The following is a 27300-nucleotide window of genomic DNA, read 5'->3' as shown; positions in this document are numbered from 1 at the left end:
TTTACATTTTTCTTACTAAAAAGCATACAGTAATAACTTCCCATCCGCTAGAACAGGTCTAGGAACATAATGTTTTTCACCATTTTAACCGTCCCTTTTTTAACATAGAAAAATAGGGGTAGTCTATGTCGCCGCGAGATACTGTCGCGCCAATCAAGTGCTAGGCCTACTGGTCTTCCACAAATATTTATATACTCGTACCAAAATTAGCCACATCCTTCAGCCAACTTAACGAAAAGTTATAAATTGCAGCGAGATGCCAGGGACATAGTTAAAATATACACATAAAAAAACCGGCCAAGTGTGAGTCGGACTCGCGCACCGAGGGTTCCGTAAATTACATAATTTTAACAATGGACTTTTTATGTGAAACGAAAAAACTACTTACTAGATCTCGTTCAAACCAATTTTCGGTGGAAGTTTGCATGGTGATGTACATTTTTTTTTGAGTTTTATCATTCTCTTATTTTAGAAGTTACAGGGGGGGGGGGGGGGAGCGACGACGACGACGACACATTTTACCACTTTGGAAGTGTTTCTCGCGCAAACTATTCAGTTTAGAAAAAAATGATATTAGAAACCTCAATATCATTTTTGAAGACCTATCCCTATGGATATCTATATACCCCACATGATATCTATGTACGGGTTTGACGAAAAAAAAAAATTTTGAGTTTCAGTTCCAAGTATGGAAAACCAAAATTTAAAATTCAAAACCAAAACCCCCAAAATTTATTGTTTTTTTTTTCTATTTTTGTGTGAAAATCTTAATGCGGTTCACAGAATACATCTATTTACCAAGTTTCAACAGTATAGTTCTTATAGTTTTAGAAAAAAGTGGCTGTGACATACGGACGGATGGACAGACAGACAGACATGACGAATCTATAAGGGTTCCGTTTTTTGCCATTTGGCTACGGAACCCTAAAAACGCCACCTACAACGGCGATTAGTACTTACTATCACTAATTTAAATTAAACGGACTATATCAAAACAACTACTTTAACAAATTTAAAATAATAGGATTTTAATATCAATGGCTGATGTTTAAAAATTGCATAATCTCGTCATCTATGTTTATTATCAATCACTGTGCTGGGGTAATTTTTGAAAGGCAATTTTCTATGGAGAGCGATGTCTATATACAGGGTGGGCCAGTGATAAATGCATTTAATTTTTTTTAAATAAATAATTAGAATTTGGGATAAAGGAATAAATTTTACGTTTTAAAAATGTAATCACCAAGATGTCGTCCGTAGCGGTTGCGGCAATCTAAGAGATTTCCTGGCTCCGAAACTTCAGGAATTGTTGGTTACAACAACAACACATGGTTTCAGCAAGACGGGGCCACCTGCCATACAAGTAACGTGACCCTGGAAGTTTTGCGTGAAATGTTTCCTCAAAAATTGATACCGAGGCGAGGTGACATTGCTTGGCCTCCCAGGAGCCCGACTTAACTTCGGCAGACTTCTTTTTGTGGGGTTACTTGAAGAGTAGTGTTCTCCAATAATCCGACAACCACAGCAGAATTAAAGGAGAATATTCGTCAAGAAATCCAATCAATATCTCCGCAACTTCTAACGAAAGTCTTTCAAAATTTACAAGCAAGACTGGAAGAATGCCGCAACCGCTACGGACGACATCTTGATGATTTAATTTTTAAAACGTAAAATTTATTTCTTTATCCCAAATTCTAATTATAATTTTTATTTAAAAACATAAAAATTGATTATTTATAAAAAAAAAATTAAATGCATTTTTCATTGGCCCAGCCTGTATATTCCGTCGCTGGGTATATTATTGGAATCACATCTTGCAATACTTAAAACATAGTTTTAAAATGAATTTACGCATTATATAGTTTTAAAGTTACTTAGTTGTGATAGGAAATATGTTCTTGCCTTTGGGTGCTCGCAGTTTTTGAGGTGTTGCAGTTAATTATCACGTAACGAGGCATTTTTTTAGTTCTCGCGGTTGCACGTCCGGCTGCAACAACTGACGCGCGTGGACTGTCAGTAGCGACGGCCAACCTCGCCTTGGTCGGGGTTCGGACACGCGAAGTAGATGCATTTGCGTTATCTAGTGTATCTATTATATCTGTGGTGACATATGTCTTGTACTAGTTTACGTTGCTTCTACGTAAACTAGTACTTTCTTCTTCTATCAAAGAGAATATAACCACTACGTTTTAAGAGACGGGACCTTCTTACTGATCGATTATGCACACGTCTAGTGACACGCACAATAGGACACACGTCAAACGTCAAAATTGAGTCAAGCAACGTGAGTGCCATCATAGTGAAACGAATAGTGCTGTACGCATGCATTACCAGCATTTATCGATAAATTATCCGTGGTACCTCTCCGATAATACATAATAAGTTATCACATTTATCGATAAAAATAACCACTCGTGCCACTCTCGCAGATCATATTAGTCGCCTGCTGCAAGTGACGCCGATCCAAAGGAAATCTCGCCATAAACTTCCTTTCTTTATTTTTACATCGGCGGTAGGCAAGAATGTTCCTCAGTTGAATGGTAATGATTCCTCAGTTGGATGTGGCAGAGCTGTGATTTCAACAAGATGGTGCAACATGCCACACAGCGCACGCTAACACCAATTTATGGCGGGAAACATTCGATGAGCGCATAATTTCCCGTAATGGCTCTGTCTCCCGGAACTGGCCTCCACGATCGTGTGATCTCACATCTATGGATTACTTTCTTTGGGGATATGTGCAGTCACACGTCTACGCAGATAAACCACTGACATTGGACCACTTGGAAGCCAACACTCACCGCGTTATTGCCAATATACGGCCCCAGATGCTCGAAAAAGCCGTTGAAACTTGGACTTCCCGATTACGCTTCATTCGAGCCAGCCGTGGCATAAGAATATCTTTTAAATCAAACCAATACCATGATAATAAAATTTATTTGTACGTATTTTATTTCATTTTGAATACCTTTAAAAAAACACCCTTTAGTTGCAGCTTCGCATCCGTGCCTTTCATAGGTCTTAAAACCAAGAAAAATTTTTTTTAGCGGGAAATGTTCATGGTAATTTCATTAACTGTTCTAGCTATTTTAAGTAATATTTTTAGCACGTGTATATACTTAGAAGTATAATATAACCAAAAAGTATCAGTTTTAAAAAGTTTTTTTAAAGAAATCTTATAGAAATTTAGTGGACGAGAACTGACATACCAATTTTATGAAGTGTTTAGTTTTCGACCACGGGCGGACGGAAACCCAAATAGCTAGGCGAATATTTAGTATGGTGATTTTATTTAAATATATCTACTTAATACATTTGTTTTTCCTCTCAATATGATCTGTATCGCCTATTAAAGCAGGCATTTAGTTAACGTCCACTTCTTTGTCAACGGTGTGTGAATAACATGGTATTTTGTACAATTGATTCTGGACCGATTTCTATTAAGGATTGTTGAATTTGGTTTGAAAATATGTAGTTTGAGTCCCGAGGAAGAACATAGGTTAGGTTTATCAAGAAAATAATCATTATACGCGGTCGAATCCGCGGGCAGAAGCTATGAAACCAACTAAAACGTTTTATATATAACATTGCCGTCAACAAATTTGTTCCACTTAAACCAAGAGGGAAGAAATATCCGGTATGGTTTTCGCGAAATCTAATTAGAATGCAGAAAGAAAGGTTCAGGTTAAAACAGAAAGTAAAAAGATACCATAATCCCCTTGATCAAATTAGCCTAGACTTACTTAAGCAGCGATGTGAAGTTCAGGCCCGTATTTGCTATAATACATATTGTCAACATTTGGAAGAATATATACTACGCAATTCAAAGCACTTCTGGACATTTATTAAGCAAAAGCGTAAAAATAAGTCTACAATGCCTGCAGCTTGCATCATAACGATTTCACTAAGAGAAGTGGGGAAAACGGAAGAATCGCTCACCGATTGACCAGATACAACAGGTTCACTATAGGTGTCATAGAGTGATGAGAAATTCCTCGCGAACAATTCACAAACCCCTTCACAACTTTGAGCAACACTATTTACCAGATGCATAGCTGCAGGCATTGTACTTATTTTTTTGCTTTGAATTGCGTAGTATATTTTCTTCCAAATGTTGACAATATGTATTATAGCAAATACGGGCCTGAACTTCATCTGGCTTCATGGCATGTTGCACCATCTTGTTGAAACCACAGCTCTGCCACATCCAACTGAGGAACCATTACCATTCAACTGAGGAACAAAAAAGTCGGCAGTCATGGCTCTATAGCGCTCTCCATTGACAGTAACATTCCGGTACCATCTTTAAAAAAATATGGGCCAATGATTCCACCTGCCCATAAAGCGCACCAAACAGTTACTTTTAATGGATGTAAGGGCGTCTTAACAAAGGCTTCTGGGTTTTCTTCATTCCAATTTCGGCAATTTTGCTTATTGAAGTAGCCGTTCAACCAAAAGGGGTCATCCATTAATTACCTCAGACGTTTAGGGGGGTGGGGAGGGGTCAAGAAAATGTGACATGTTGTGACAAGGGGAGGGGGAAGTCACAAACTTTGTGACGTCACAACTTATTTATATTTGTACCTAATGACAGTAAACCCGAATATTAAAAATGTATTTAAAAAATTAAATTAAAATTCATTTATTTCGAGTATCTGATGTGACTCATAAGTACATAATACAAACATTAATCAAAACACAAACATTAAACAAAACACAAACATTAACCAAAACACAAACATTAAACAAAAAACTACAAAAATTACATTAAGGTAGGTAAGTAACTGTGGTAAACACATTGACACCCTTCATCTATTTCTCAATGTGTTTACCACAGTGCCGCCGGGCGTATGAAGTCCGCAGCAAAATGTGATATACGGACAAAACTTGTCCGCAATCATTTCTAGGACGCTGTTGGAGCTGGCGCGGACGCGTCGCACCAGGGACGCGGCTCGCAGGCGCATAGTAGCTTTAAAACACGTCACATGCGCCTCCGCAAACATCCCTGACGCGCTGCAATATCGCGGCAGCCCCATCAGCGCCCTAAACGCGTTATTATATTGTACTTGTAGGGCCTTATACGACTTCAAGGTGAACTTTCGCCACAGACTGCAGGTGTAAAATGTTGTGCAAAAAGCTCTGAACAATGTCACTTTACTTTCCTTTGAGCACCGAGCAAATCTGCGTGCAATCATATTAGCTCTGATCGATAAGGCCCTACGTTCCCGTTCTATATATATAATAATATATATATATATAATAATATATAGCATAATAGTCACTGCAGAAAATTCTAGTAATTTAGAATCAAAACTCTCGCAAACCATGCAGAATATCTCGGACTGGTTTACAGCAAATGGCATGCTCCTTAATGTCGAAAAAACAAACATAATGTACTTTCAACTCAAAAAGAACTCAAAAGAGCGATTCGATATCACAATAAATGACACACCAGTACCTCAAGTAAGTGGGGTTAAATACCTAGGGTTCAAAATTGATGATGGTCTAACATGGTCTCCCCACATAGAAGCAATCTGCAAAAAACTCTCTTCAGCATGTTTCGCCTTGTCCAGACTTGCCCACAGCGTCTCCCAGGACAACCTTAAAACAGCATACTTTGGGTACTTTCATTTAATCTTAGTCTATGGTGTGGACCTATGGGCAACATGTGCGGAACGCGAAAAAGTGTTTAAACTACAAAAGCGTGCAATCCGTATCATGGCTAAAAAACCCTCTGACTATCATGCTAAGGAGTTGTTTAAGCAGCTAAAAATTTTGAAGCATGCAAGTACATACGACGCAATCTCGAACGGATCCCCTCTAATTTCCAAAAACTACAGACCGTAACGCGTAGACGCAACCTCCTATACGTGCCCCCGCGACGTCTAGCTAATTCTCGGAAATCCTTACACATAGTAGGCATTAAACTTTACAATGCTCTAGACGAGCAGTTAAAAGCTACTTCAGACTCGATGTTCGAGAAAAAACTTAAACAAATATTGTTGGACATGGCGTGCTATAGTGTCGACGAATTCGTTCCCTGCTACAAGTCACTGACCCACCCACAAAATTATTGAATCTGTGATATTAATTACCTAATGTACCTAATAATAATGTATAATATAGAATAGGAATAAGCAAAATTGACATGTAAATCTTTTTATATTTTTATCAATAAATGATCTATCTATCTATCTATATCAGCATCGTCCTTGAGGTCGGCAGTAACTAAATGACCTAGATACTTGTACTGGTATACCTTTTGCAGGGCAACCGTGTTTAGTTTGATAGTTTTTATTCAACTCAAACACATGTAGATCCTAAACTACTAAAAATTTAAAGCAGCTGAGTGTGAACATCGATTAAATATAATAGGTATAAATTAATTATAAAATAAATTTTGAAAATATCAACCCTTAAGGGGTGTAATGGGGGGGAGGGGGTGAAAGTATAAAAAGTGTATGATTAAAAAGAAAAACGACTAATTTGTTCCCTGAAAGGGCAAAAACTCATGGAAAAATAATTAAAACACTATATTTTGTGTTTTTGTAAACATTTTTAATCTTTGACTATGGCCATATTTCCATTTGTATGGAAATCGTTACCGCCACGCACTATACATTTTTTCTTTTACGAAAAAAATGTATGAATACCTATATTAAGTGCAATTTTCTAAAATGAAGAATAAATGGGCTACAATGTCCAATTTTTAGGGTTCCGTAGCCAAATGGCAAAAAACGGAACCCTTATAGATTCGTCATGTCTGTCTGTCTGTCCGTCCGTCCGTATGTCACAGCCACTTTTCTCTGAAACTATAAGAACTATACTGTTGAAACTTGGTAAATAGATGTATTCTGTGAACCGCATTAAGATTTTCACACAAAAATAGAAGAAAAAAAAACAATAAATGTTGGGTGTTAAACTCAAACTTTGGAACTGAAACTAGAAAAAAATTTTTTTCGTCAAACCCATACGTGTGGGGTATCTATGGATAGGTCTTCAAAAATGATAATGAGGTTTCTAAGTAATATAATTTTTTTCTAAACTGAATAGTTTGCGCGAGAGACACTTCCAAAGTGGTAAAATGTAAGTCCCCCCCCCCAACCTCTAACTTCTAAAATAAGAGAATGATAAAACTAAAAAAATATATGATGTACATTACCATGCAAACTTCCACCGAAAATTGGTTTGAACGAGATCTAGTAAGTAGTTTTTTTTAATACGTCATAAATCGTAAATCGCAATTTACCTTTCACTCACGTTTCACGTATAAAAAATACATTGTTAAAATTATGTAATGTACGGAACCCTCGGTGCGCGAGTCCAACTCGCACTTGGCCGGTTTTTTTTTATTTAGTGCCAATCGCCACACTGTGATTGTAATAGCCAAAATTGTCACAAAAAATTACAATACATTTTAATTTTTTGTACAAAAATCACTTTTTGTATGGAAAGATATAATTATTATTTCATAAATGAATTCCTCGTCCCTAAATTATACGAAAATGATATATAATTTGCCCTAGTTGCCAAGAGCAGGAAGAAATATAGCATAAATTGAACCTGGGGAGCCGACCCTTTCACCCCCCCCCCCCTTTTGGGGGGTATGCACGGTACGATATCGTGGCTACCGGGCCAAATCAGTTTTGTCCGACCTAAGGAACTTTCGTGCCAAGCGGCATCGCCTGAGACTAAAGGCGCTTACTTACCCTACTATTTGTTTTCGGACGTCACTGCCGTCACTGGTGTATTAGACAGTTCTCAATAGCTGGCTACTCGTAGGCGTGTAGATGAGATTTGTGAAGATGCTTATTTAATCGGTTACTTATACCGGTTTCTTTAGCCCTTCACTCGCTTAGGATAAGTAAGCGATTTTAATATGTTTTTAAATCGTTTATTACAGCGCCAGCTTGTGTGAAATAATTAGAGTAGATTATGTTTTATAACTTTGACATTATATTTTAGACCGTACTATAATAGATGACATTGTACCGGCTGCGGGAAAAAAATGGATGGATGTTGCCACCGACAAAGAGAGGTGGAGACAGATGGAGGAGGCTTATACCCTTGGGGACCACTAATGTGGGATAAAGCTAAATAATAAAATAATTATGATACCTACAGTTGATATTTGTTCTAAAAATGTCAACCGGTAAAACCCTATTGGAATGGAAAGTGAAAGTGGAGTTGGGAGTTGCTATTAATGTATGGCGTGTTGTACTTAACTATGAATGTGTGAGTTTGGCGACACTGGTTTTCATACTAAAAAGCTGTCATTTCATATTCTCTAGTTTATTAATTCGTGGCCATTTCTATAGGTACTGCAGTCAAAAGTAAGAGTCAGGTCAGGGGCTAAGAAGCTAAGCCATCTGTCGTAAGAATGTATTAATTAGTAAGTTGATTGCAATGCGTTATTGGTGATTGTGCGTGCAGTAAACAGCGGCTACGGGTCTTGGGCGTCGCGCGACGAGGTGACGTCGCTCTCGGACCAGGTGCTGACGGCGGCGCGCGCGCTGGCTGCGCCGCACCACGCCGACTCGCAGGCGCACCGCCACCTGCCCCTGCTCTTCAATCTGTTCCACGCCTACTCCGTGCTCGGCAACAACGAGCGCCATCAGCTTTTACGGGTAACGTCATAATTTCACTACACTGCTACTTTTTAATGTTACTATATTTCAAATTCAAACTGCTTAGAGGCATTTACTGAGTATGATCATTTTGACAGTTTAACCTCAATGAATACATACTTGTTTATTTTTCAGTTACGAATACTGGATATTGTTTTGTCCGTATGCATGGACGATTCATCATCGTCGCTGGGAAAATACCAATATCCGGAATCTGCCAAGATACACCAGGTAAATTAAGTAATATACGTTGGGTCAAAGAGGATATAATATGATGGAGAGGTACTGTCATTGTAAATTTTATAACCACAGTAAATTCACTGCCATCTATCGACACAAAATCAATTTTTTTATTTCAATTTTTTTTTTCGGGTTCAAATCCTGCCGGAAGTGTAACTTTTTCCATTTTTTCCTTTAAGGTGGTTCGACTAGGTTACCCAAAGCTTAAACCCCGCTAGATGGCGTCACTTTCGCAAATTTTCAGGTTTAATTTTTTTGTGGAATAGTGTTGGTATCTGTATACTTAAAAGTATGTTTAGCGCACTCTTTACATAAATATTGAACTATTATAATAAACATTGAATACTTCATTAGTGCAAAAAACACTTTTAAAGTCGATAGAGTGTTTCTGTCATGCTATTTCCTACTATTACTCACACATGCAAACAGTGTTTCCGTGATGCTTGTAGTAGACAATTTCATGCAGTGTAAGTATGCTGCAATGGCGTTGCGGTATGTTCGTGGAAATACGTGCAAGAGGATTCGGGTTCGAGACTGGTACGTCAGGGGTACTTTTTTTTGTCCTTTTTGTGTTGTTTCTTATACCTTTTAGTCTTCGAATTCTTGTCCGATTCCGATATAACCGAAATATATTTCATTGATATCGGAAACGGCTCTAACGATTTCGATGAAATTTGCTGTAAGGGGTTCGATCTAGCTAGGTCTTATCTCTGGGAAAACGAGCATTTTTGAGTTTTTACTTATGTTTTCTTTTTCTCCCAGATATTCAGTATTATTAATAAATTAGTTTATAACGTTTTATAAAAATATGTGACGTTTTGAACTAAAAGGTACCACATTGTCGGTTGTCGATTAGGTTGATATCATTTTGAAGCTTTATGGAAATATGACAACAATAAGTAGGTACCCGTTTGGTTGAAAACGCCACATATATTGAAAACCTGACTTTCACAAATCTCACCTTTTTGGGTTCTTCCAACTCGGAAAGGATGGAGAATACTGACGATTCTTAGTAGCACTAGCCCAAGGAAGTCCAGGTTTGTAAGTGTCAGGTATCAGTTTTTTTTAAAGCGCTAAATATAGTTCTACAAGTAAAGCAATCCCTTACTGCCCAGCCTCTATAGTATTTTTCAAACTGGAAGGGTACGATGATAGATTTCATCTCCATACAATTTATAACCTAATAATGCCAAATGTTGCAAAATTATATTGAATTGAGATCTATCATCGTACCCTTGCAGTTTGAAATAGTTATTTACGATACAAGTGCGGAAAAGAGAAAATTCGAAAAGTGGCGACAGATTAAAACACGACCGCAGAGAGTGTTTTAAATCGACACGAGTTGCGAATTACCTATTCGCACGTGTATCGTACAACGTTTTACAGTACATATGGCCCTAAACTTTCGACATATGCATGAAAAGTGCTCTTTACGCACTAGGGCGAGAAAGTTGCACCATATGTACTGTAAAATACTTTTTAGTACATATGGTGCTACATATACGTTACCGCCCTAGTGCGGTAATTAGTACAATACGTGGATATAGGTATGTCGAAAATGTAAAGGGCCATAATTATGTACTGTAAAACGTTGTACAATACACGTGCGAAAAGGTAATTCGCAACTCGTGTCGATTAAAACACTTCCTTCGGTCGTGTTTCAATTTATCGCCACTCGTTGCCAATTTCCTACTTTTCGCACTTGTATGTACTAATAATAAAGTAGTAATTGTAAAATAAAATTAAAACTTTTTTTATATATTTTTTTTGGATGCAAGTAGGTACAGTGAGTAACAACATTGCATGGCCTTCTAATTATAACTATTATAGAAAACGGGATATTTATCATGTTTATTTATATTATTTATTTCTCGATATTTTGGCCGGTCTTGCAAGACCAGTCGTTGTGGAGATCATTGGGGAGGCCTATGTCCAGCAGTGGATGTCTTGTTGGTGTAGATGGATTCACACAACAAATGAAATAACATTTTTTCATATTTGTTATCCGTAGTTGTCCCTGTACCTGAAAAATAATATCATGATAGCACAAAATCTCTAATGTTATAGGAAGAAAGATGATGCAACAATATGGATTCTAATAAAGTTATCATTTACTTACCTAGTAATAATTGTGTTTTTCATTCATAGACAAAATTCCATAATTTCCATCCCCAGGAAATGTTTTATTTTACTTTATTGCAGTGAGGATGTCCTGATTTTTTCTGGCTAATGAAGGAAAACATTTTATTTCCAAGAATGCCTCTTCATTTTGCACAATACCTAAAAAAACCTAGAGTTAGTGACACATTGACTATTCGGCAACCAAAACAGTTAGTACGTAAGTAAACTTATTAATACTTAGCTTAAGAAAATGTTTGCAACACCCTTCTGGGGTCCATGTGATACTTATATACTCTGTATTTTTTTGTAACAACTTTTTACCATGGTGCAATAAACGATATTATGATTATGATTATGATAATAATTACATTATATAGGTATTGTTCACTGCTTATATTACTATTACATTACGGAAGAAGTGAGAATTATTTTCTAAAAAGATCGGCACGAGAAAATTACAATGTACAATGAAGGAATGAAACTGTACCTACCTTACGAAACTTCACCATCATGAATTCCTCTTCAATTGAGTCTGAATTTTTCTGGATTTTCGCGGACCAGAACACCGATGATTTTTGTAACTTGATTTAGACGTTGCTATCATTTTCAATTTATACAAACAAATTGATGTCACAATAAACATGACCCTATGTGTCAGTGTCAACACTGTCAAATAAAAATGCACTAAACATGACGGCACTGCAAATCCTGCCAGGTCGGCCAGGCAACGTCGCCAACGTCATAGAGTGGCAACGCCGCACGCAACGTATTTGTACACGACATTTGTGACACACACATACGTAAAATTGATGAAAAAATTACGTTGATTTATGTATGATTTCTGTATGAAACAAAGTTTTTCTATTAATTTAGCGCAAACGAATATTCGAAAGTAGATAAATGAGCAAATATTTGTGTAGTAATAGTGTGTAGTGCCTTAATTAAAGCAGATTGAATTTTGTATGAAAATCGAACCACCTTAATATAAAAATTTGGAGTATCGCTCGCAGACGTATCTGCATGTTAAAAAATTGATTTTAGTATGGGTTAGCACATTGTTACTGGTGAATTCTCAATGCAACTTGAGACTCCGGTGCCGTTAAAAATATGTAATCGTCTTACGGTAGATGTCGCTTTACGCCACCCCAAAGGCGTGTATTGTATAAGGGAAGGAATGGAAAGATTTGCAAGGTTCTGGTAGGCTTCCGTAGCTCAATTGGTTAAGAGCAACGCACGGATTGCGGAGGTTGCGGGTTCAAATCCTGCCGGAAGTGTAACTTTTTGCATTTTTTCCTTTAATATAAAAATTTGATCTATCGACACACTTTAAAACTAAAAATGAAGATTTATAACAATACGATAAAATGTATTTATATGGATAAATGTTTTTTTTTATTTGCATTAATTATTTTTATGATTTTGACCCATGTTCTTTCACTGATATGCGTTTAAATTGTTAAATAACAAACGAAACCGTCAACGCCCTCTATACGAGAGTAGGCCAAAGGTAGTGGCGCCATCTGATCGAGAATCAATTTTTTTTTTTTTCGAGGCACGTTTTTTCCTTAGACTGTATCTATCTATTACGGAGTTATATCTATCTTTGGTTGGGTTGAATAATGATCACCCACATTGATACCCGAGGGCGCGAATTCATTATTGTCAGAATTAAACTCCCTTTTGTGGTGTGTTCTTTAGCTGGTGTCACTGCTGGTGCGGTGTTGCGACGTGAGCGCGCGCTGCCAGTCGGCAAACGTGGCGGAGGGCGCGCCCCCGCTGCCGAACCCCTTCTGTGACCCGCCGCCCACCGTCACCGCCGCCTCCAACGTGCATAGGCCACTCCTTTCCGCGCCCGCTGCTGACATACTGTATAACAGAACTGGGTATGGAGTCGGTTTTTTTTATCTTTACATATATCGTATTTAAATTAGGAGTAGATGTAAGGCGGACAGGCTAATTAGTAATGAAAATTCAAATATTGGTTAAAAACTTATACATATTATTATAAGATGAAAGGAAAATAATATTTTATACAATTGTAATATAATGGAGATCTTTTCGAGTACCGTGTTAAGGCCACGAAACTTGCTGTGTGGCCTTAATAGGTACTAGATTGAAAAGCTTTATTATATCACTATTGTATACAATATTTTTTCTACGAGTGTTCAGAAATAATACTTTAAATTAGTAGAATCATTTAGGTAAACAAACCAAAAGTATAAAGCTAAGATGTGCGAATCATACGCGCCCAGCCGGCCGGTCAACGACATCTTCTCGTAGCCCATAAGGCCCTGGTACCTGCTCCTTGCTAAATTAAATTTTTGGACAGTTTTTTTTTCTCGATTTTGGCCACAGTAGCCTATGAAGACTAACAAGCAACACGTAGCGGTCTTCGTAGTCTATGGATGTTGCTTTATTAAGGGTGTCACATGCGCGTTCCTGACTTAAGAGGGAATTGTTTCTACTATGCGGCCTAAAATAAATAATTAATTTGAGCTATCATTTTGTTACGTGCTCTTGACCGCGGCGGCACGTGATTGCTCAAACTCATTAGATAAGATAAGATAGATAATAATAGATTGTTAACCAAGAGTTGAAAGGCACCCATTCCTGTCGAGGTAGTTTGCTCACTGCGTTCGAGCGCCAATAGTCCGAAACGGAAATGGTGCCTTTCACTCGAGTTTAACACTCTACTTTTCATATCGAATGCGAGGAAACAAAACAAGGTAATTTTGCAAAATCAGTAACTAAAGTACTACCTAATAGACCTGCGGCCATGATTTTTTTCCCAAGGACTTACTTGCAATCGGAGACTTTCATGTGTGAAGATAAATATCCCCTGGCGAAAAACATTTAGATTGCAATATCTACGAAAACACAGATATTTAAACAAACTGCAGTAATTTTAAAATCATTTGGTTATTATAGTATCAAAATCAGCGGGATTGCCTCTTATTTAATTTTTAATTTTTTACTTTTTCGTTCTAAAACTCCCAGTCATTTAGCCAACATAATAAAAGTATTTAAATAAATTTAAATATTAAATAACAATTTAATGCATAAAATAAGCAATTTTTATATTTATATATTTTTTTTGTTTTCCACGAATATAGTGCTGAATTACTTTAATAACCCATTTAATATCGTACAAACGTTTAACTGCTGCTAGCTGCTGCCTGTATAAGATACTGCCTTTGCTCATTTACGCAAGTGTATGGTTTAAAAAAATATTTTTGTTATATTCCGTTTGGTTCCCACCTTATGATATCGAGTAAATACAATTCAACAAAAGAAATCAAGAATAATTTATTTTAACAATTTACTTACCTCATTTTTGATAAAAAACGATCCAATGCGGGATTTGTATATCGCAATAACAATCGCTCAACGTGCTGCTGGTAGTATACGATGGATAAAGCTCAAGACAATGTGGAGTGCTACTGGGAGCAAAGGGTCAGGGGTAACACTCGCTCAACGTGACGCTGGTTGTATATGATGAGGAAAGCTCAAGACCTGGAACACCTGGAGTGCTGCTGGGTGCAACGGATCAGGGGTAACACTCGCTCAACGTACCGCTGGTAGTGTATTATGGGAAAAGCTCAAGATCTGGAACACCTGGAGTGCTGCTGGGTACAAAAGGTCAGGGGTAACACTCGCTCAACGTGTCGTTGGTAGTGTATGATGAAGATAGCTGAAGACCTGGAACACCTGCAAGACTTTGGTGACCAAGTTTCTGCTGGAGACGCTGCTGATCTCCCACCAGGGGGCTACCACAAGCTATTCAGCGGGTAAAATTTAGGTAGTAAAAAGGGGTGGAAGTTTGTATGGGGAAACAATAAATCTAGCTGATTGTTTAAAAATAAGCTATCCAAATTACTAATTCCACGCAGACGAAGTCGCGGGCAAAAGCTAGTATTTTGTATAAAACTGTGATCATTATTTATTATCCCTTTACTACTACTACTACTACTTTAATTTCAAATTTGATTAATTAATATAAAATCGAAATTCCAACAACTCAAAAATGACGTTTGTCACTTGAAACGTTATACGAAACTAGCTTTTGCCCGCGGCTTTTTGTCTAATGTACAGGGTGCGGGGGAGGCAGAGGAAGGAGAAAATATGGTTTTATAACTACTTACAAAAGATGGTTTATATGGTATATGGTTCGTAGGTAGAATACATATATATGTACTTACGATGTTTTGCATTTTACTTAGAATGGAAACCTAAACTTATAAGAAGCAAACAGACAACCACCTTCTTGTAGCACCTTGAATGTACTCATTACGGATGCAGGAAGTTTCCCGATGACTTACTCCTTCCGCCCCGTCCGTCCCGCCGCGCCGCCCGCACTCGCCTAGGTACCGATTGACGACGATCGAGATGGCACCAAATACAAATTTAAAAATCTATTAGGATAACGCGGGTCTCCATACCTCAAAAGCAAAATTAGAACCCTTATAGGATCACGTGTGTCTGTCTGTCGGTCCTTCTGTTACAACCGATTTGCTCCGAAACTACTGGACCGTTTGAATTGCAATTTGGCACAAATACGAGTACTTTCAAGAATTTTCATGAGCACATTATTCAATTTCAAAATCGATGCGATTTTCGTAATTAACGTCCCAAAAAACCATAAAAACGACACCCATATTGATATTTAGACATTTCAACCCCATTGCACCCCAACAGGGGAGATGGTTTTTCACGTCCGTCACGTTGGATTTTAAAATCGTTCTTGTTTTCCTAATTAGCAACCCGATAAACCATAGAAACAATACCCATGTTGATTTTCAGACTTTGTCACCACATTTCCCCCTATTAGGGGGGAATTTGCAAAAAAACCTGTAACACGTGTTTATTCATTTATCGTTAGGAATACTCCTGTGAAGTTTCGAATATAATAGTCTAACTAATCTTGTTTCCCCATACAAACTTTGAACCCCCATTTAACCCCCTTGGGGGGTGAATTTTGAAAAAATCATTTCTTAGTGCACCCCTAGACCTTATAAGAAACCTACGTGCCAAATTTGGAATCTCTAGAACCAGCGGTTTGGGTTGTGTGTTGATATGTCAGTCAGGCAGTCAGTCAGTCAGTTTCTTCTTTTATATATTTAGATGTTGATTGGTTTATTCTAATAATTAAACTGATTTATACACATATTTTCTTTTACTTTATTTCCAGTCTTCACTTTTAATCATTATTTCCAGATAGTAATGTTCCCAGTAACTTTGGAAAAATACCTGGTAATATTGGGAATGTTACCGGTAACATTGGGAATTTACTCTTTCAGAGATTCCTTGACTGTTTTATGACTGTAAATAATAGCATTATTATTTTCTTAAGTATTTAACACGAAAAAAGCATATACAATTCTAATAATTTTTTCAAAGTTACTCAATGTTACCGATCTGGGTAATGTTACTGGTAGCATTACCGGGAATATTCCCACTTTTGAGTAAGTTACTGGTAACGACCCATCACTAGTTATGCTGTATAAAATTCGGTCAGGATTCGTTTCATATATAGTACAACCGGATTAAGTCTCACCTCGAAATCCTTCCAAAGATATGAAATTTGGTATGTATGTTAATTAAAGGTCTCTTTGTCATGTCCACACTATTTCACATTTGGGGACCTCGAGGAATCGCAGTCATCTTGGAAAATGTGTACCATCATGGAGAAATTTGCGTTTTACTCTAAATATACATTCTCTATGAAAATATGGTATAAAGCTTAATAAATTCTACACGAAAAAGTCCTAGATATCTTTGCGGAAAAAATACATCTTGTTATAGAAAATGATAGCTGAATCCAGATTTAGCGCTTATACCCTTTCAGGGGATATTCTCTTAATATGAAACTTGGAGGAATATGAATTTCACTTTTGTCTATACATTTGTACACGTTCTACCCCAATATCAACATTTTACTCGACTGGGACATAAACAGAAAGAGGGGTTATGGGTTTAAATACTGAAAATCAGTACAACCTGTAGCTCAGGATACTGGACGGATTTTTTAAAACGACATATCGGTAGATTCCTCTTGCCCTTCACAACCTGTTTACACCTGTTTTATTAAAGAAAAATCGATACAGCCACCTTGAGAGGACGCCGAATAGTAAATCATATTATTACTTCTAGCGCCTAAGCTATTGAGTGGATTTCAATAAAATAGACATCAGTAGATCCATAATTGATACACGAGTGCTATGCAATACAAATTTACTAAAATAAACGGAGGAAAAATGTTTAGGACTTAAAAATGTGACTGCAAAAACAGATTTTAGATCTTAAATGGGGTTTAAACAATAGTGACAGTAATGAAATTTGACACCTACAATTTCAGGGATCCCTGTTTGCGTGTCATAAAATTGGAGCTTCGGGGACCACGGGGATCAAACGCCATCTTGAAAAGTATGTTGTTTTTGGATTTTCTGTTTTTCTCGGAATATCTGGGTTTAATGTGAATACTGTGTATAGCGAAACAAAAGATTATTACGTTCTACACAAAAAAGATGTAAAACACTATGTCCCTAAAACGGAGCTATCTTCTAGAAATATGGCTCAGAAGTCAAAAGGTTATACTTTCATCTCCTACAAAAAATTTATTTTAAGATGGGTCAGAAAAAAATACTTGTATAAGTAATTTTTTTACCAATTTTTGGAAGACAAAAACATTATCTACCCAACCACGAAAAAAAATGTGTGGAACTTGTAAGCTTCCCTTGTAACTTGTAAGCCCTATTTCTAGAAAAAGGCTTCGTTTTTGGGACATGGTGTTGTATAACTTTTTAGTGTGGAATTTAATAAGCTTTCGTTTCGCCATACACAGTATTCACATTAAACCCAGATATTCCGAGAAAAAAATAAAAATAAAAAAAGATATACTTTTCAAGATGGCGTTTGATCCCCGTAGTCCCCGAAGCTCCAATTTTATGACACGCAAACAGGGATCCCTGAAATTGTAGGTGTCAAATTTCATTACTGTCACTATTGTTTAAACCCCATTTAAGACGTAAAATCTGTTTTTATAGTCACATTTTTAAGTTTTACACATTTTTCCTTCATTTATTTTAGTAAATTTGTATTGCATAGCACTCGTGTATCAATTATGGATCTACTGATGTCTATTTTATTGAAATCCACTCAATAGTTTAGGCGCTAGAAGTAATAATATGATTTACTATTCGGCGTCCTCTCAAGGTGGCTGTATTGATTTTTCTTTAATAAAACAGGTGTAAACAGGTTGTGAAGGGCAAGAGGAATCTACCGATATGTCGTTTTAAAAAATCCGTTCAGTATCCTGAGCTACAGGTTGTACTGATTTTCAGTATTTAAACCCATAACCCTTCTTTCTGTTTATGTCCCAGTCGAGTAAAATGTTGATATTGGAGTAGAACGTGTACAAATGTATAGACAAAAGCGGAATTCATATTCCTCCAAGTTTCATATTAAGAGAATATCCCCTGAAAGGGTATAAGCGCTAAATCTGGATTCAGCTATTATTTTCTATAACAAAATGTATTTTTTCCGCAAAGTTATCTAGGACTTTTTTGTGTAGAATTCAATAAGCTTTAATGTTGCCTTACACCATATTTTTACAGAGAACGCATATTTAGAGTAAAACGCAAATTTCTCCAGGATGGTACACATTTTCCAAGATGGCTGCGATTCCTCGAGGTCCCCAAATGTCAAATAGTGTGGACATGAAAAAGAGACCTTTAATTAACATACATACCAAATTTCATAAGTATTCATAACTTTGGAAGGATTTAGAGGTGAGACTTAATCCGATTGTACTAATAGGACAAGTGGTTAATAACGATATTCGCTGACTTTGAAAATATTTAAAGACTATGTATTTTCAAAATGGCATAGCTTCGTCAAATGAAGGAGTTTAATAATAAATAATACTAAGCAATACATGACATTTTGTAAGAGTTTTTGTATTTTACTTTTATATGCATGTTATAAGATAAGGGCATGTGTACACTGCTTGTGCTGCTTGATTTTTCTCGGGTATTTGACTGTATTCATTTAGACCTGTTACTGTCAAAGTTAAGTTTCTATGGATTTGATAACAGTGCTCTGCGATGGTTTCATAGTTATCTCACAGGGCGGCACTAGTATGTTAAACTGCCTACAAGTGACGGACCAGCTAAAGTCTCAGGAAAAATGGCCCTTTCCAGAGGTGTTCCGCAGGGGTCGATACTCGGCCCAATCCTGTTTATTTTATATACAGCGGACATCAGAACTCGCATTACACACTGCAGGTATCATATTTATGCAGATGACATTCAGATATATATTACTTCTAAACCCTCTGAAATTGACAGTGCTATACAAAAACTTAATATGGACCTTGCAAATATAGCGTCATGGGCTTTGGAAAATAGTTTAATGCTCAATGCGTCTAAAACAAAATATCTAATAATTGGGACCAAAAATCAGCTAAACAGCATCAGACCTACAAGAGATGTAATTATATCAGGTGAACCCATTGAAAGGGTACATCAGGCTCGAAATCTAGGCTTAATAATGGATAGCGAATTAAGGTATGAGAAGCATGTTGCTGAATCTGTTAGAAATTGTTTCTACAGGCTCAAACTGCTCTACCACATACGACCGTTTATTAAGGAATCCTTACGCACTGTTGAAACACTGGTTCTGTCCAAATTAAATTACATGGACCTACTTTATGGTCCACGTCTCCTGGGCAAAACAAAACGGCTTATTCAGAGGGTCCAAAATTCGTGTGCTCGTTTTTGCTTTGATATTCCACCGAGAGCCCATGTCACACCTTTTCTAAATATCACAATATTCTTAAAATGCTGCATCGTCGTAAGCTTCATCTAGCGGGTCTTCTTTCTGGCATTGTAAAACACAAATCCCCTTCATATCTCTTCGAGAAGCTGTCATGGATGTCCACTCGTAGATCACTTTGCGCACGTAATTGCAGTGTACAGTTGGTAACACCTCGACACACTTCAGCAGCTTTCCGTGGGAGCTTTAGGTACATGGCCACTCGTTGCTGGAACAACATCCCCCCCCCGTCTCAGGAACCTAGAAAGTATTATAACTTTTAGAGCCAAACTCAAAGTATTTACACTTCAACACCAGCGGCAACAGGAAACTTTAAGGCATGACACAAGTTGCTTTTGACGTAATTTTTGACGAATATAACTATTCGACAATAATTACATTTAGGTTTAATAATAATAATAATATTTTTAGATTAAATTATAATAATTATGTTGTCAATAGTAAGTAAGTCTATAAAAATATGTACCTGTTTTATGTCCTTCCTCAGTGTCACCTAATGCGTCTGTATGTATATAGCTTTGTTGTCTTATTTCTTCTTTTTTCGCTGTCTTGTATCACAATGCGCGTGTTGTTATTTTTCGTTTTTGTAATGTGTTTTGGACGTTTTGGTAACCTTTCCTACACACTTTGGCAAAGTAAACTGTGTGTTTGGTAACTTTTGTGCATGTTAATCGCTTATTTATGTTTTATGTTTGTATCCGAATATATGTAATGTTTTCTTGGTTATTTCATGTGTTTTATGCTTAAAATTATAATATTCTTAATTGTTATATTCAGCACCCTGTACGGCAAGGTCTTTTTTTTTGGTTATCTGTCATACCCGTAGCTCCGACGGCGCTGTCAGTCGCAACTGGATGCGTTCAATTTTACGAGGCCGTGCCGTACAGCTGCGATCGTGGCCCACAAATGGACTCGCCGGAAGATCAGCGCCGACACTTGGGTCGGCATTATGCTGAGGCGAGCCCATTTCGTGGTAAACACTGCAAATATATTTTTTTCCTTGTAATGCTAGTATGTAAGTTTATCACGAAATAAATGATTTATGATTATGATTATGAAACCCTAACCTAAGACCCAAAATAAATAAAGGAAATAATACTAAGTACTATACTAATAAAACTCATCATCATTATCATGTCACACAGGTTTGAAAACTTTATTAATTCGTTTGTCTGAAAACATATAATAACTACTGCTCAATAAATGGGTATACGGGTACTGGAACCCGGCCTACTCTCCTCTAGCTGCTGCTGTTGTTTGCCCCTTTTCTCCCTATGACAACAGTATCCTTGTCAGTTAAGTATGATTTATAATAAAATTGCGTGTGACAAAGCCAAAAGCTTAAACATATGTTTGTGCTGTCATTTAGTCGCTACTTGAAACTAATATCAGCGAGATAACCGTATAATGTTACTGTGCCCGATGAGAATATCCGCAACATAAGTAATAACAGTGCGGCGGTAATAGTGCATTTGTTTAATCCAGGACTTACATGAAGAAATTGACAGAAGAGTGTTGCGTGTGCGAGGAGAGCATACGACTGGTGCAGTTCCTGTGCTGGGAGCACGCGGGCTGGTCGCGCATGGCGCTGGCTGAGCTGTTGTGGCAGATGGCGTACGCGTACTGCCACGAACTGCGCCGCCACTCGGATGCGCTCACCGCGCTGCTGCTCATGGAGGACAGCTGGCAGCACCACCGCATACACAATGTTATCAAGGTAAACAAACCTTCACTCTATTATCGCTTATCATATTTTATTATACTTGACGGCGCTTCGCTAGCGCCATGTTTTAAATTACGAAGGAACTAGATTGACAGCTGCAATCTGTCAGTCTGGCGGAGCGTTGGGTCGATGGTTAGCGCCGCCATGTTGAATGTCAGAATAATTTAGGCTTCAACGAGCGCACCACGGAACCGACGAATCGCTTTTGTTCCGCGTAATCTAGCGTCCTTTATAATTGAAAAGTGTGTAAAATCGATAAAACAAGTGATTTCCTAATTACTAGTGCGTTTATTTTGTGATTATTCTTTTAATTAGATATTAAATAACTTCTGATTGTAAAGTGTTTTATTATTGGTTACTATCTAATCGTGCACTTACATTAACCACTATGGGCGATAGTAATAAAGGCGGGGAACCGCCTATATCAGAAGTGCGAAAAATCCCGCCCGAATCGCAGTCCGAGAAGCGAACGCCAAATGAAAATAGTGCCTTGACTTTTTTTAATAACATGGAAGCGTTATTTACCCGTATGTTAGCATCAGGCTTCGGTGGCTGGTACTAGCTCTCAGACCGGTGTAGTGAAACTAATACAGTTTAACCCTGAAGATGCCGACGCGGATATAGAAGGTTGGTGCAAGGTTACTGAACTTATAGTCAAGACTAAGTGCCTAGAAGGTGTAGATTTGCTTGTAGCGCTCACGAGTGCTTTAAAAGGACGTGCAGCTACCTGCCTGACTAAATTAAATTTGAACGAGTTGACATGGGAGTCAGTAAAGCAAAGTTTGATGGCCCAGTTTTGTCGACCCAAGTTATTACAAGATTACTTTGATGAAGTTTTACGTTTCCAAATCGGAACCAAGGAGACCGCACCAGAAGCTGGGTTACGTTTGTGGAATATAATCGAACGAATTCCTAAGACTCAAATGGAGGAAGATGTCATAACTGGTTTTGTTATATCGGTGTTGTGTCAAAAGGATAGTCTTATACGTCGCGAATTGAACGCACATGCTATTACTACTAAAGCACAGTTGTTCAGAATCCTAGGCGGCATTTCGATAAAGCGACGATTGGATGTCACTGAAAAACAAGAACATGAATCGAAGCGACCACGAACAGCAGATGCTAGATTTCCGGGAAAATGTCATTGGTGTGGAATCCCTGGACATAGACAATCTGAGTGTAGAAAGCGACGAGAAGATTCTTCTGCGACTCCTAACCGACGAGATGCCTCAGCTCCTGCGCGTGCCACGGAGAAGACTTCAACTGTAACCTGCTACAGTTGCGGCAAGCCTGGACACCTAGCTACGAATTATCAAGAAAAGAAGAGTGGTAGTAAAGTCGCTGAGAAAAAAGAGGTCAATCTTTGTGAAAAACGACTGTCGAGCGGTGTATTGAGGACGTCATCCGGTGAGTCAGTCACTTTTTTATTTGATAGTGGATCGTCTTGCTCTTTGGTGAAAGAAAGTTTTTTAGTAGAATCCCAGGTACTGTGCGTGATGATCTCGTGTATCTTACGGGTCTCGGCGGTGATATAAAGTGTACGTCTCAAATTTTGAGTAAGGTAAATATTGGTGAAATTTCAGAAACCTTGAAATTTCATGTAGTTCCTGACGTACACCTTGTAGAACCTGTCTTAATAGGAAGGGATATGATTAAAAAAGGGTGGACTGCTAAAATTAGTAACAAAGATTTGGTGTTTTATTCTGAAGAACAAACTAATATTTGTGAGTCTCACGCTACTAAGCCAGATTTTTCACAAGTAGATACGGATTTGACAGGCAATGATCGAGCGGCTCTAATTAAACGATTGAATCGCTATGCTGACTGTTTCATAGAGGGTGTCCCCAATAGGCGCGTAAATACAGGGGAATTAGAAATCGATTTAGTAGATCCACATAAAATTGTACAGAGGCGCCCCTACAGGTTGGCACCGATAGAAAAGCAAATCGTTAGAGAAAAAGTTCAGGAACTTCTAGATGCCGGTGTAATTAGAGAAAGCTCATCACCATTCGCGAGCCCTATTCTTCTCGTAAAGAAAAAAGATGATTCCGATAGGATGTGTGTCGATTATCGGGAGCTTAACTCCAATACGCAACCTGAGCACTACCCTCTACCTCGTATTGAGCAACAAATTGATCAGCTTACTGGTGCACACTATTTTACATCACTGGATATGGCATCGGGGTTCCACCAAATCCCGATCCACCCGGCCTCGATAGAAAAGACGGCATTTGTGACACCCGAAGGCCAATTCGAATACCTCGCAACGCCTTTCGGGTTGCGCAATGCGCCTTCAGTCTCCCATATAACCATTCCGGTCGCAGAATCATCAAAGTAGTAACTAAATGTCAGATGTGTCGAAACGGTGTCGTAACCGTTACTACACTTTGCGACTGTGTTCAGTTTTGGTAACTTAGTGTGGTCGCCGTGTGCACACAATGTGACCAGAATTGTTTCAGTAACTAAGTGTCGTCGCCGTGTGTACACTTTTCGGTAACAAGGTGTCGACACATTGTGTACACTTTGCGTTCAGTTTGCGACCAAATCTCTACACAATGTGTCGTAACGGTTACTGAAATGTTTCGAAACATTGTGACCGCAAATGACAATATAAAATACCTCTTAAAAACTAAGGTTTGTCAAACTGTCCATTAATAGCAGTGTTGCCAGATCGTCCCAAATAGGACGATTTTCGGTCATTTTTAATGCCACACCGTCCTTTTGTCGTCCCTTCCGAACTACCGTCCCTTTTGGGCATCGAGCGTCCAGTATAAAAGATTTTATGCCATGTTGTCAATGATTGACGTTATGAAGCTCGGGTCTCTACCTTCTCTTAGCGCCTATCCCTTTGAAGGTATGCTTTACAGTATTAAAAACCTGTTACGAAAAGGGGACCAGCCATTGGCGCAAGTAGCGAATCGCATACAAGAACTGTCGAAATTGAATATAGAGACTACTTGCAAAAAATCAGATCCCGCCCTCAAAAACTAAATTTTACTGGAAACTGGTGAAAGTTTTTAAGACAGTCAGAATTAGTAAAAAAATACTTGATATCTAAAAACAATAAGGACAAGTGGTTTCTAACTACTGACAAAAATTTAACAGAAATGCAATACGCTACTTGTGTAGAAGGAAAAATAAAAGTCTTCGGCGGGAATATAAAACAAATATAATTTTTTTTAGTTGCCATTTAAATCATCAAACATAAACATATATGCCACAGCGCTCATTTATGAAACTGAAGAATTGAGAGAATATAATTTAGACGACATTAAATGCAAAGTTTTTGCTATGGATTGCAATACCGAAATGGTATTCTTTCCATTGTTATCAACGCTTCGATAAATAAACATTAATTATTAACATTCTCTAAGCATACTTTTTTTAACCCTTATCTTGGCAAGGCTCAAAATATTTTAAATTTTAATATTTGTTTAGTGGTTGACCATATTAAACTATTAAAAAATAACAAGAAAAAACCAGGGTTTTCCACTTTACGAGTTTTCGCCCGGGAGGCTTTTGGTCATTAAAATCGGTTCGTGGCTCGCAGTCTATATATTATATCACAACCATCCGTTTGTACTTATTTAATACTTATTTAAAACTTAAACTACTAAAACGAATTGCTGAGATCATTATACAGGATAATTAAAAATTAACGACTTAATTATATTAGGTATTCTAGTGAGATCCTCATAGATAAAGAAAAGATATTTAAAAAAATGCAAGAAATGTCACGGAACGCTCACTTTTTGTATGTACTTTATATGTAACAATGTATGAAAAATAAAAACTTTTATGAAAAAAAAAACTTCCGGACACAATTTAATAATCACCAATATAGTACCATGTTTTGTATGAAAAAAAAAAGCTTTAAATGATCTAAAATGATTTCAAGAACAATATACTAGAAATTTATTTCGTCTAACTTACACTACTTCAAAGTCATAATAATAAAAAATTTGTCTGTAAAAGGTAGAGTACAGGATATGTGTAATACAAAATTACTATTTTTAGCAGTTCAAACTTTACGAAGTTTACAAATAAATATGAGCGACAAAATCAGTGCTTTACGCGCGCTAAACGTCCATCAGAAAAAAAAAACATTACTAATTTAGTCTGTTTTCAAAAATTGATCTGTAAAACTGCAAGATGAGAAGACGTACGTATCAAAAGGTGTACAATTTCTGCGACTTAATCTAACAATTTTACATTTTTGCGACTAAAATCGATAACAGGCTCTTACTAAACTAAAACGACTTGCTGAGATCATTATAAATAATAATTAAAAATTGACGACTTAATTATATTAGGTATTCCACTTTACGAGTTTTCGCCCGGGAGGCTATTGATCATTAAAATCGGTTCGTGGCTCGCAGTCTATATATTATATCACAACCATCCGTTTGTACTTATTTAATACTTATTTAAAACTTAAACTACTAAAACGAATTGCTGAGATCGTTATACAGGATAATTAAAAATGAACGACTTAATTATATTAGGTATTCTAGTGAGATCCTCATAGATAAAGAATAAAATAAATAAATAAAATAAAATAAAAAGCCTTTTTATTCCACAACTACTAATAAAACATTTACAATCTTAAAAAAATATATTTAACCTTACATACTATAGCGTTAGGACCCCTGTCGGGTATAGGCCTCCTCCAACCTCTTCCACCGTTCTCGGTCTTGTGCCTCCGAAAGCCAGTTGTGGGATATCTTTTCAATATCGCCTGCCCAGCGCGCGCGCGGGCGCCCTGCTCCGCGCTTGCCTCCTGGGCCGAGCCAAGTAGTGGTTCGCTTTGTCCATTTTATATCGGTCATCCTTGAGACGTGTCCGGCCCACTGCCATTTTTGTTTGAGTGAGTGCTCGAGAGCGTCTATCACTTTAGTTTTTGCTCTTATGTTTGTGTGGCGTATTTTATCCATCAGTTTGATTTTTAATATTTTTCTCTCTATTGCTAAAGATAAAGAATACATATTTAAAAAATGCAAGAAATGTCACGGAACGCTCACTTTTTGTATGTACTTACTTTATATGTAACAATATGTGAAAAATAAACTTTTATGCCAAAAAAACTTCCAATTCAAGAATCACCAATATAGTACCATGTTTTGTATGGAAAAATAAAAATAAAAAAAGCTTTAAATGATCTAAAATGACTTTTCACTAGACTTATATTGACCGGGATATAGACCGTGATTACCTTTTGTATTGTTTTTGAGCTCCCGATATCCCCGATATGATATAATGAGGATAGACAGAGCGCAGTCTACACAACTTTGACACCCACTCGCTATCTTCAGTCATCCGTGAATAAGATGCATATAACTGCGTCGAAATATCGGGAGCTCAAAAACAATACAAAAGGTAATAACGGTCTATATAGGTAGTGAAACTAGCCGTGAATCATTCAAAACTCTTATTTTTTTTTTTATGACAAAAACAAAAAATCTGGACACAATTTAAGAATCACCCGATTGCGTCGAGGAATCATTTGTATTTTTGTTTGTTTTATTTCCTTCTTGCTTCTTTTCTTTGTCATTTGTCATCATCATCATCATCATGTCAGCCGATAGACATCCACTGCTGGACCACTCCGACCGATCCTGTGCCGCTCGCAACCACCGAATTCCCGCGACCTTCACCTTTGTCATTTGTATTCTGTAGCAATTGGTTAGATCTGAAAATAAAGATAACTTGCGGTCACGTTGGGCAAAAAACTATGTTTAGTTTGTTTTTCTCGGGGCA

The 27300-nt window shown here is 37.4% G+C and overlaps 1 protein-coding gene across 4 annotated transcripts in view; it reads left to right on the top strand.

Annotated features, from left to right (window-relative positions):
* The window catches only part of LOC134754800 (probable ubiquitin carboxyl-terminal hydrolase FAF-X), a 157463-nt gene that overhangs the window by 111452 nt on the left and 18711 nt on the right, over positions 1-27300 (top strand). For all 4 annotated transcript variants that reach the window (XM_063691168.1, XM_063691167.1, XM_063691169.1 and 1 more), the window contains 4 exons: positions 8434-8627; positions 8763-8858; positions 12687-12871; positions 21306-21537. In XM_063691168.1, coding sequence (XP_063547238.1) covers positions 8434-8627; positions 8763-8858; positions 12687-12871; positions 21306-21537 — 707 coding nt within the window. The remainder of the gene's footprint in view (positions 1-8433; positions 8628-8762; positions 8859-12686; positions 12872-21305; positions 21538-27300) is intronic.

The sequence above is a fragment of the Cydia strobilella genome, chromosome Z (assembly GCF_947568885.1).
Source record: "Cydia strobilella chromosome Z, ilCydStro3.1, whole genome shotgun sequence".
NCBI lineage: Eukaryota > Metazoa > Arthropoda > Insecta > Lepidoptera > Tortricidae > Cydia > Cydia strobilella.
This window is presented reverse-complemented; position numbering and strand designations above follow the sequence as displayed.